Below are 12,833 nucleotides of genomic sequence, written 5' to 3' on the forward strand. Positions count from 1 at the left end.
GCAAGAAACATTTTCTTCTAGTGGCTAAATACTCCTTAAGCCTGCAAAAAAAAAAAAAATACCCAAGAGTGTTTGGATGTGGGAGTAGTTTTCTGTCCTCATACCTCAAGTAAAACCACCAAGTGTGTAAGTATTGTGCCCCAAATCACACAGCTTTATGACCGTACCTTCTCTTCACTGAGACGATCCCTGATGTTCCTTGAAACTGTGGCCGGCAGACACTGATGGTGCAACTCTAAGTCTGTTTTAAGTGAGGTGCGGAAAATTGGTTTTATGACCGATCAGTTGTTCACAAGGCATGCATTACAAAAACATTTTATGTACACACAATGGGTGTCGCCTCAAGTGGCGAAACTGAGTGGGATCGCTCATTGGTTTAAGGTAATGGATTCGCATTCGGAGCGAACGGGTTACAAATTCCAGTCCAGCAATGGAGATTACGATGTCTTGTTTTTTCACTGATGTAAATGATGCAGGTCGTTCCTCTGAAAAAGCCAGGTCTATTTTCTTCCTCAGCCCTGCCGAAACGTCGTTGGGACGTTCTATGCTGACCATTCCTTTTCAAGAGTTCAGAGTTAGGTGGAGTTTAGTTCGTGGACAAATCTAAATATACCGGTATCACATTTATATAATGGTTTGCAAACACTGATAGTATCTACAAGCCTACTTTGAAGTTGAGAGCGTTACAGTGTTTCGTAGCGGCAAGACAGCAACAAGGTGCGTTGGCATTTACCATTACAACGGAACAGGATTTCCCCTCTTCCAGCATCTGCTAAGAACGCCAGGCAGACGTAAGCGCGAGGGCGCCGCCGACAGTATCCGAAATAGCGCGACGGAAATAGCCGAGGGCTGCCACACTGTTGAGAAGCAGATGCAGAGACGCTCAGGAAGTAGTACGCTCCGAGCCTCGCGTGTGAGGTGTCGTTCGTGCTGTTTGTGTGGCTACACGGCGTGCTCCTCCCGTGATTCTCCACTTCTTCCGTTATTGTTTTCCTCTCCAGTGTGCTCTTCAATCAGTCAGTTGTGCTAACGATAGATAAACGCATGTCCCTACTTTAGTGCTTTCAGTATCATTTGCCACTAGCAATAGAACCATTCATAACTTGTACTGTTTACGAAGAACACAATTTTAGTTGTCAGCTGCTTTACTTCAACCAAGAGACAGGTAAACAAACATTAAAAATATTTTCCAATAAATGAAATGGGGTGATCGTGGTTACTGGCTATATTGCACGATAGTCGGTGTCAACAAGTGGAGGAAACATTTAAATCAATTTAGTCTTTATTGCTGTATGGCTTTCGAGCAGTCATGTAATCAGATGGCTGCATCACACGTTTAAGAGAAGTAGCAGTGATTGCCAGCTAAAAGTTTTTTCATGCTATTGCACCCTACAGAAAAATGTTTGAAGACTTTCAAGCGTAATTAATTCTGCTCTCGCAGTAAATCGACAAAATAAATATGTAATCCAGTTTTTTATAGAGGTTCTGTGTACCGTGTGTATATCTAACAATAAAATAATGATATTCAGTGATGTATCATTGAATTATCTGGCCAGAGAAGCACAATCGCAGAATTTTTCAGCTATAGAATAAAACGCTGCTTGGTCTCCGAATGTAAATGAGCCCTTACTGTTTTTGTCTTACTAACAGAGTCACTACAGTTTCAGTCCTTGCTATATAAAATTATTTTTTAGCGTAGAGCAATTTCACACTATCAGTTACTTCGTATACCAGTTAATGCTGCAGACATTTAATATTATTGGCAGCAAATAATACATTAGTTTAACAATTTAAGCAGTTTAATTACTTTTAGCTTTTTTATAATAATTTATATTGATGGATGAAAAATAAAAAAAATGGTTCAAATGGCTCTGAGCACTATGGGACTTAACTTCTGAGGTCATCAGTCCCCTAGAACTTACAACTACTTAAACCTAACTAACCTCAGGACATCAAACACATCCATGCCTGAGGCAGGATTCGACCGTAGCGGTCGCGCGGTTCCAGACCGTAGCGCCTAGAATCGCTTGGCCACCCCAGCCGGCTGATGAAAAATACATTTTGCTTTACCTTGCTTGCTATCCCTGCAGTCGGCCTACATCACCCATTACTGTGTTTCATTACAGAATAGTAACTGAGTATTACTGTTGGATTAATTAATTTCGTTAAGCTTTGCGAGCACTCTACAAACATGTCTGACTTTTCATTCTTCTATATTTAACCACGGGTTAATAGTGTATTTAAATATAAAATGCTCATTTAACGATGTTTGCTGTGATTGTTTCCACCGTTCATTTTTTAGAAGTCTTTAGTTCGTTCGGTGCAATTTCTTGTGACATCCCATATCAGTTGTGTTCCTAGCAGGGTCGATGCAGCTAAAGCGGTGGTATCATAAAGGTTTAAAACAATACTTCAAACCAAAATTTCAGTGAGTTTGTTACCGGCAGGCCTATGTCACTTTTTAATGTTTTAATCGGTTTTTCTCGTGAAGGTTCGGATTATCATACTTATCTAGAATGTTGCAATTTGTACAATCTGTTGCCCTTAGAACACCCAATGGATCATAATTAGCTGTGAAAATAAATATCTTAAATTGATAACTTGAATAAATAACAAAGTGGTATTTTTTTCCTTTTGTTGAAAGTCATCGAAACATGTCTTCTGCACGCTACTGTATTTTCGGGCAGGTTTAGGAACAGATGCTATTCTGGCTTCAACATATTTTGCAAATGAAACTCAGTTGCGCGAAAAACTCTGGTGCTAATCACAAAATACAATTTGTATAAAAATTTACGTAATAACACGTGCGACTGACGACTGTAATTCTGATACAACTTGGAAATTTTAAATGTTTGCCACCGACATTTCGAAAATCGCGCTCAGAACAGGCGTCGTCCAGGCACCCCGAGAGCTGCCACTGCATATCGATCAAACTGTTGGCACGCAGTTATTCACAAGCTGCTGCACGCACAAACACGACTCGCTGGTGCTGCCCTCAAGAGGTACGTAATTACAAGGACCTCTTGTTAGGCTGTGAGGTTTGTAATAGTTTTAGTGCACAATGCGTAGTCTCTTGGCTTCCGTCACTTTCCGAACTTTGCCCATCGGCGTAGTGCTAACTCTGTGATAACGACCTGCACACGCTTGCCGGCAAGGACCAGGCTCACTGTGTTCGGCTTCTCTCACGCTCGCAGATTCTCACGATACACCAGCTTGGTGAATTACGACGGCCTTGGCCTGCGTTGATTTTTTAACGTGTGGTGGCAGGTCAGTGCATGCGATTTTTTACGTTTCTCAGTGCGATGTCTGATGTACTGACAGTTTAATGCAACAATCGCTGTCTACGCGTATGCTGCGACAACATGGACTTCAGTTAACACGGTATTTTAATTATACATAACTCGCAAGACGTCCTGAAGTAACGCTACTGACGCTAACAAGCACGACTTTAATCAGAAGTTACATTAAAATTTAGAACGAAACGCATTGATTCGCGGTAGACGCCAGACTTTAATATTTTGTGGTGTTATCGATTGTTACGTTTGAGGGCTGAGTGACAGCAGTGGGAAAGTGAATTACGATTTGACGCTAACAATCATTTGTGTCAATTAAAAACTAATCTCGTAATAAATATTTATCTACTGTTGATGTTACCACTCATCAGACTGGTAGATAATTATATTTGCTAATTTACACAACAAAAATCAGCGTGTTATGAACAAATTGGTTTACTCGCAGCCAATCAGTTGACTCTTTAATGCAAGTTATCTGAATAAGATAGTGCTGTGAATATCGTTGACGAACATTAGAATGCATTATGTACCGTGTCGGTATTTCAATCGAGAGCGACGTTGTAGCAGTTGGGCTTAAGAAACTATTATCCTTAGTAAGTTTGGTGTTGGAACTACCACGTTTGGTGTTAACAATAGTTGGGAGAGTACAACGTACACAAATAGCTGCTGAAATCAGTACATGTAAAACGAGAATGGAATACCAGTATATTAATTTTGCAATAAAAACGTAAAATAATTGGCATTAAATAATTTCACACTCAGTCACGCCGATATAGTAGGTGCTGTACTAGCACTTTAGTTTTCCACATGATCATTCAGTTCCGGTATATTTAATTTGGTAAAGTAGGTACAAATGTATCGTATAGCCTACAATTTGAAATTGTTTGTGGGGTATATTTTGCGTGGGTATGTAAAAGCTTTGTTTATTAACATTACATGGTACATATCCTTCTCCACACCATGTCATCATCGTATCTCCTTGCCCCCCCCCCCCCCCCCCACACACACACACACAGAGTTTGTCATTTTGTAAAGGAATATGTTATAACATGTAAGAGTTACTTTTTCCATTGTTTTATTTAATACACCAGGACAAGTGTATTGAAATGTCCAATAACTATGATACACGTTGTTGTTAGACCAAAGACTGGTTTGATGTAGCTCTTCATCTCGGAACAACTATTTCAACCTGCATCTACATGAACCTTAGGGTTCATACCTAGGTCTCCTGTATATTCTAATCCCCCCACCTACACACACACACACACACACACACACACACACACACACACACACACACACACACACACACATTTTCTCATTCACTCTTCTCCCCCTTATCAAATTTACAGATTGACTATGACACTAAATTTTAAAAGCATTTATTGTTTCCTCATATCAAATAACAATTATCAATGTCTGCCTTCCGTACAAGGCTACATTCCAAATCCCCTAAGAAAAGACTGCCAAGCACTTAAATGTACAATAGATGTGAACATTTTGCAGGGTGATGATTCTTCTGAAAAACCTGGAATTCTCAGGGAATTAAATTTTACATGGAAAAGTCAGGGAATTTAAAAGTCTCCGGGAATTTTGCATTTTAACTGAGCATTCCAACTGAATTTTATTGAGTTTTATAAGCAACAAATTTTAAAATACTTAATGTCTCAAAGTGTATTAATTATATGAAAATTGTTCCATATAAATTACTAATGTTCTAAAAACTGCAGATAAATTACAGTTCATGGCTGGTATATAGCTCAGTTGAGAGGGAAGAGAAGTCATTGTGGTTTGCTGCTCCTTCCCCTGTTTTAGTGTCTCATTTCATAATCTACTTTCCTCAGCATTACATAGGCCTGTTGCTAAAATCGCATATCACCAATCTAAACACACCAGTCAGTCCGTAATTGCTTGTACAGTGTTGATACACACTATACTGATTGGTATAAAAATTTGGCCGGACTATACACAAATCACTACTGTTGCAAAACCCTAAACCTTAAATTGATTCAGAGTTAAAAAGTGCAGATGCTGAGATAGTGCACTTTGAACAAAATTCATTGTTTCTATACAGTCACCATTGATCCTTACGCTACAGCAATTTAAACGTTCTGTATAGTAGTACTCGTAAGCTATATCCACAATATTTTGGAGAGATGTGGCTTTTAGTACCTTTGACTATTAAATTTCTACTATGCTCACTAATGAAGACTTTTTTGAGTGTGTGCAGAGGACTTCCTTGCAATTAATTGTGTATGATTATTCTTAACTGCCACATACACATATAAGAAAACATTGAAACAGGAAGTATTTATGGTAATGTACCATCTGCTAATAAGCCTCACATTGATCAATTCAATCATTATCTGAAAACCCTCTCAAAACTGAAAAAAAAAAACCTCTGATCCTTTGGCTAAAATTCAGAGATTACTGAGGCACTTGCACCTCTTGTGACTGATACATAATGGTTTTGGGCACTTGACAGAGTGGTGAACATTGTTTTCACTGAACAACAAAGTCCAGCTGAAGTGGCCGAGTGGTTCTAGGCGCTACAGTTTGGAACCGCGCGACCGCTACGGTCGCAGGTTTGAATCCTGCCTCAGGCATGGATGTGTATGATGTCCTTAGGTTAGTTAGGTTTAAGTAGTTCTAAGTTCTAGGGGACTCATGACCACAGCAGTTAAGTTGCATAGTGCTCAGAGCCATTTGAACCATTTGAACAACAAAGGGTACACATGTGTTCTACAATATATTCAGCCATTTGACATCCAATGCTGGATAAAAACCACTTCTAGTTAGTGATATGTCAGGCAAATGCCCAGTGACCAGGACATGTATAAATGGGCATTTGCCTGGGAATTTGCTCAAAGCAGCTTTAAATGCCCAAAATCTGGGAATTTATAAAAAAAGGACTTTTTAAAGTTTATACTCCTAAAATGCATAACATACAAACTAAAGCGCGCGTGCGCGCACACACACACACACACACACACACACACACACACACACACACACACACACACACACTGTTTAAATATACTTACGACATCACTTTGCAATGTAACACACTTTATAATGTGTGTCAAATTGCTGAATATTACTGAAGAATGGATATTGATAGCAAAATTATTACTGAATGTATTCAACAGCTGGCGTGTGTTTCTTGATAGTAAATGTACACTTAAAAGTGAAACTGTTTTCAGTGAAAAAGGAAGCTTTACAGTTAGATGTAGTGACATTTGAGACTATAGTTTTCCATTTTCCTCCTTTCTGTATCTACTTTCGTATGACTGTACTACTGTGAAGATAAAATGAGGACACCTGCATATAAAAGATTTAATAATAAAGAATCAATGCTCAGTATGCTGGAATCATTCTATTTTGATACTAGGCCTAATAGATCCCTAGAGAATCGACAGTTCTTGGGTTGAGGGAATTGGAATTGGCACATGACTCATCCCTAATTAAAATCATTATGAATCAACTTTTTTTTTTTACTCTAATTTTTTGTGGTAGTATATTTTAAGTAAAAATACTACTTACAGGTTACCTACTCAATATAAATTATCTTTAGTTCAAGAATTACTTTTAAATTTGAGTTTTGTTTTCTTTCTTTTTACTATGTACTACTCCAAGAATTGACCTCATTAAAAACTTACTGTTACATGTATAGTATAATTTATTTCCACTAATAACTTGAAGCCGCTTTTTACCAACTACTACAGAAGCAATGTTTCAAAACACCTTTTCCAGTACAAAACATTGGTTAAATTTTTTTTACTATGTGCCACTTATCAATTAATCTTTAAAATGCACAAATCTATTTGCCCAGATATTTATCTTGGGCCCTTGCCCCAACTTATAAGTGTCGGTGCATTTTACATCACTACCTCTAGTGCATAGAAAAGCCTAAAGCAGACCTTTCTCCAGCAAATAGCTCCTTATGGATACTAACAATTCATAATCTTTTCACAGTCAGTGGTTTTAGATTTTTCTTTTTATGAATGAGCCAAAAAATAATGTTTGATAACTTGGCATTTTCCTGCTCTTGTGTGGGCATCACAGTTTATAAAATTCTCATTTGTTTGTTATGCTCCCTCTCTCTCTCTCTCTCTCTCTCTCTCTCTCTCTCTCTCTGTCCTCAGTTACATGGAACGTTATTTCTTGTTCTCCTTTGATTGAATGTGTAAAATGTTATAGATGAAGGTGTTTGACGAATATATTCCATGGCATCATGCAGAGGTGTTGGCTGCAAGGGCAATGTATCACCCAGAACACTAATCCGCAATCCATTGGCAACAGAAGATACACGGGAACGTTTGCGGCAGTTTTTTGAAGATTGTTCATTAGACTCTGCTTTAGATGAGCTGGCATTTTGGGAAATGTGTACTGATGTTGTTGCAAAGTCTGATAACTTTTCTAATGGGTGAGTACTAGTTTTGTTGAGAGGTTCTTTTTTCTTATTAGTTGATCTCATGATGACATTAATTCGTGTTAACAGTAGAAGTAATTGTGGCAAAAGTTCTCCTTCCATTTATTGATTGACTAGTCTATTATGTAAGTACAAGGATTTTCGTGTATTAGAGGTTATTACACAATGATGTGGTATGGCATAGAATGTTGACAGATAATGCTAACAAAGGAAGAGTTTATATGTAACCCGTATAATTGTTCAGTTTGGCATATTAAGTGATGTCAGCTCAAAGTCTCATGTGTGGTCATGAAAGCAAGTAGAATAAAACTTGGCTTCACATATAACAAAAATTGGTACAGGGAAATTTAAAACTTAAACCTCAGGTAAATATTTTAATGAAACAAAATCACCATCCGATGGAAACAGAGTAAACAACTGCCTTGAAATGATCGAACTGCTCTGATTGTTTCTTATAATTCAGCTTTCCGGCTCTTGGACCCTCTATTTTAAAATAAACTCATAATTGGAAGAAACAAGTAAGTCATAACTATTGGAAGTAGTGAGTTTGTCTGCATCTACGTCTACACCCTGCAAACCATTGTTAAGTGCTTAGTAGAGGGCAAGTCCCATTGTGTGAGTTATTGGGACATTCTTGTATTCCATTCATGTGTGGATCGTGGGAAGAACTTTTGCTTAAATACAACTGTGCCTCCTGTAATTAGTGTAATCTTGTCTTTGTGATCACTAAGGGAGTGATAGGTAGGTGATTGTACTACATAGCTAGAGTTATCATTTGAAGTTAGTTCTAGACACTTCCTAAGTAGGTTTTCACAGGATAGTTTGTGTCAAATGCCTGCCAGTTCATTTCTTTCAGCATCTTCATGACACTCTGCCATAGGTAGAACAAACCTGGGACCATTCATGCTGCAATTCTTTGTACATATTCAATATCACATGTTCCTTCTGTTTGGTATGGCTCCCACACATTGTAGTAGTCTTCTTGCATTTTCCTAGTATTTTGTCAATAAACTACAGTTTGACACTTGCTCTTTATCTATGACTGGGACTAGAGGTGATTGTTCCATTGCATTTCCCTAAGAAGTGTTACCCCATGTATAAAGCAAGCTACTAATACTTGCACTACTATCAAATCTTATCAATGTCTGACTGAATATTTGCGTAGCTTCTTTCAGACAGTACTTCATGATAGATAACTGCTTCATCTGTAAATGTTGTTTGCAAGGTTGTTAATATAAAACATGAACAGCAAGGGTTCCAACACATTTATCTGGGACACATCAAAAGTTACTTCTACATCTGTCAATGACTCACCATCCAAGGTAACTTGCTGTGTACTCACTCCCAAAAGAATCCACAATCAAGTCACAAATTTTGCTTGGTACTCCTTACAGTTGTACTTTAGATAGTAAGCTCAGATGTGCACTTACAAGTAAGATGTGGAAATGGTCACTCCAACACGGTGTAAACTTCTTTGTGAAAGAAGGAAGAAAATGGACACACATTTTGTCTTAAGTGCCAACATGCAATAGTTTTTGAGAAAATGACATTCAAAGTTTTAGTGCTAATGCATCAGTTCACATGCATTCTGTTATGCCAAGCGAGTTGGTAGCATAGTAGCTAAGAGTAGGGTTTTGAATTTTTGTGTTTCTTATTCAATTCCAATATTATGTCATTATTTTTTTTTTCTTTTTGTTGTTGTGGAAGTTTGTGACACCAGTCTCATAAATCTTTTTGGGACATTGAGAAATACAGTGGAATTATTTGAAAAGAAATAATCATTTCACATGTTATTAAAATTAAACTTTACGGTCTTCTTTGTGCGGGGTCCTACAGCTGTCGCTGCATCTCACATTTCCGCCACCAAATGCCTCAGTCTTGCCATTCTTCCTTAACCTCTTATATTCCTCTTGTCTCTGCTGCTTTTTGGATACCACTTTATGTGGTCTTCCTCTTCTTCTCATTCCATGATATCTGCATGAAAATACTCACTTGGGCCATCTGTCTTGACCATCCTTCTGACACACTCAAACCATCTTAGCTGTCTTTCTTCTGTTCTGTCCACAATACTGTAATTAGTCTGCCTCCTTTCTCTTATTTCCTCATTTTTTATGTGGTCAAGTTACAAAATTCTACATGCTGTTCTCAAGTGGTCCATTTCTAAAGCTCCAGTCTCTTTTTATTCCCAGCACTCACTCCCATAGCTTTTTATTGGTTCCACAATGGATTTATACAAATGCATTTTAACCCTTAAATTTATTTTTGGGGACCAAAGTACAGGATTTAATTTGTGGATGGCTGACCTTCCCTCCAAGATCCGTTGTTGAATCTCTTTGTTGCACTTGCATCACGTGGTCAGGTACTATCCAGGTACTTAAACTCTTTACACACTAAGATGTCCATCAGTGTCAAAGTTACTTTCCTGTCCTCCACAAACATTGATATTCTGTCTTCTCAAAATTAATTTTCAAACCCACATTTTTTACTCTTCCATCAACTTCCTAAGCGTGCGAGATATATCCTCTTCATCATTTGCTGCAACGATGTGATCATCAGCATAAAAAGCATGTACATACACTGGATCCCCAATCCAGTTCCCATGCCCATGCCCGTTCTGCACCATGGATCCAGTGTCTTCTGCACATTCATTTTAAGAGTGTGGAAGGAAGATAGCATCCTTACTGCAGTCCTTTATTCTCAAAGCCTCTCTAGAAATTTCTTTCTACACTTTGACACATTTTGCTGTCTTGGAGATGTTTGATACCTCTTAAATATATTTTTGGCATTTCCTCTGCTGGCAGCACGTTGAACAATAGCTTTAGCGAAACTGTGTCATACGCTTTCTCAAGAGCTGTGAAGACTAAATGATCATTTAGATTTCGTTCCAGTTGCTCCTCCATGAAACGTCATAGGGTCAAGATATTATTTACACATGACCTGCTTCTTCTAAAGCCACTTTGTTCTTCCACTTCATTTACAGACTACTACAATCTTGATTTTAAAAGTGCTAATTGAACTTGACACTTATGCCATGATAACTGCTACACACTTCCTTGCTTCTTTATCTGCGGGTCTTAGATACAGTAAATTCCACTCTGCTGGAATTTCCTCCCCATACCACGTACATTTATTGAATAACTTGCTTAGATATTCATACAGAATGCTTGGATCATTTGTCATTAATTCTAATGGTACTTTTCCAGGACCTGCAGATTTTCCCATATTTCATTCGTGTAGCCACATTCTGTACCTCTTTTGTAGTTATCTTCTATACATCCTCACTGTCCTGGTTTTCCTGTATCTCTCACTTTATTTCCTTGTACTCCTTCCTTTCTTCTGTTAGCAAGCCTTTAAAATGCTTCTCCCACATTATCAGACTGATAAATGACAGGTTTGCTCTTTATTTTACTTCTTTCCTGAGCCCTGCAACCATTTTCCATGCTACCACCAATTTTGCCCCCTCAACACATTGATCAGCTTCCTCGCATTTGTCCTCACACTTCATATTTCCTAATGCAGATGTCCTTTTCTACTTCTCTATTCATTCTGACATATAAGGCTCTATCATGTTTGTCCTGTGTTCTCATCCAGTTACTATTTAACATCTTTTTTAGGTTTGCTTTTTCATCATTGCATTGAGTCCACCATTGTGGGGGCTGCTTCCTTTTTTTCTCCTTGATGCCCCTGTGCTACAGATGCTGCTTCATATATGCATTTTGTAATTCCTTGGTATACATACTTAGAATAGGTGCCTCAATTGGTTTGACAACCATAATTTACAAAGAGATTGTACCAAATCTTGTTTCAAGCTTGCTGAATTGTATTTCACAGTATCCACTATCCTTGTTGGAATATTTGCCTCTTTAATTTGTCTTTGGCCCACAGATGTTACTGTCATCTTTGCAGCTAACAGGAAGTGGTCTGAGTCACACTCCACACCCCTGTAGGCCCTAACAGTATTTGTTCCTATGTTGGAATGTTTATTTTGAATAGTACACTTTGCTATTGATCTGATGTTTCTGGAAGGGCTCTCCCTGGTACACTTTTGGATCTGCTTATGAGGAAAGAAACAATTTAAAATTTGCAAGGACAATATGTCACACATACTCACTAACCTTTTCCTATTGCCATTTACTGTGTCATCACCATATCTTCCCACTACTTCACTATCAGTGGCTACCCCTACTTTTCCATTAAAATTTCGCATTAAAATAATTTCTTTCCAGGCATGTGTGCACTCTAGCACACTTGCCAATTTTTCATAAAACTCATCTTTGACTTTGCTGTTACCATCGTTTGTAAGTTCATAAGACCCCACAATAACTTCATGGCCATATTTTGAGATTTTTGCTGTCATTATCCTCTCACCAGTTTCCTGATTTCCTACCAGCAGTTGATATCTCTTCTATGCTTCGTATGGGCAGCTATTGAAGTTCCTGTCCTGTCCCTTTTCGACACCGCTGTAAAAATGAATGTGAACTGCTATATTTTCATTTCCCTTTTTTTATCTGAAGATACACACATCTACTTTCAACCTCCCTTGTTCCTGGTGTAAAGGCTCCCTTGAAAAAAATAATAATAATAAATTTTGTTTACTACTACTACTACTACTACTACTACTACTACTAGGCTAATTACTATTTAGCTCTACAGGACCTTTATACTGAAATGTTTCCCACACCACCTTGTATTGTGTTTCTATGTGTGTGAGTAACTGTATGTTCACTGTTGTGGGTAAATACATACAGCGTACACAGGGCGATGTGTGAAACTGATAGCGATTACATGCTTCCGCTGTTGTAGAAATCTGCTCCAGATGCTGCAGATACCGTGTTGAGCTGAAAGTGGTAACCAAAACACGGAGAAATATTCTTCGGGGCTCTGTTGCATAGCAATCGGATTGCTTTCAGTTCTGAGAAATGTCCAGGTACTATTGTGGATTTGAATGATCCATGAAGTGACTTCTTTTCCGAAGAAAACATCGAACTATTTCACTAGTACTGAACGCTCCCATCGGAACTGTTCTCAAGCTGGTATTTATTATTAAATCACAATAGAAGTATACTCTGGGTGTAGAATAACACGTAACTTCTTGAAATGAACAATAT

At 38.1% G+C, this 12,833-nt stretch overlaps 1 protein-coding gene across 6 annotated transcripts in view; it reads left to right on the forward strand.

The window, feature by feature from the left end:
* Window positions 1-889: 889 nt before the first annotated feature.
* The window catches only part of LOC126234549 (uncharacterized), a 40,245-nt gene continuing 28,301 nt past the window's right edge, over window positions 890-12,833 (forward strand). The window contains exons 1-2 of one of the 6 annotated variants that reach the window (XM_049943246.1): window positions 890-1,165; window positions 7,494-7,719. In XM_049943246.1, the coding sequence (XP_049799203.1) occupies window positions 7,520-7,719 (200 nt within the window). In that variant the 5' untranslated portion in view covers window positions 890-1,165; window positions 7,494-7,519. The other 5 variants (XM_049943249.1, XM_049943251.1, XM_049943247.1 and 2 more) reach the window with 5 other exon arrangements.

The sequence above is a fragment of the Schistocerca nitens genome, chromosome 2 (genome assembly GCF_023898315.1).
Source record: "Schistocerca nitens isolate TAMUIC-IGC-003100 chromosome 2, iqSchNite1.1, whole genome shotgun sequence".
NCBI lineage: Eukaryota > Metazoa > Arthropoda > Insecta > Orthoptera > Acrididae > Schistocerca > Schistocerca nitens.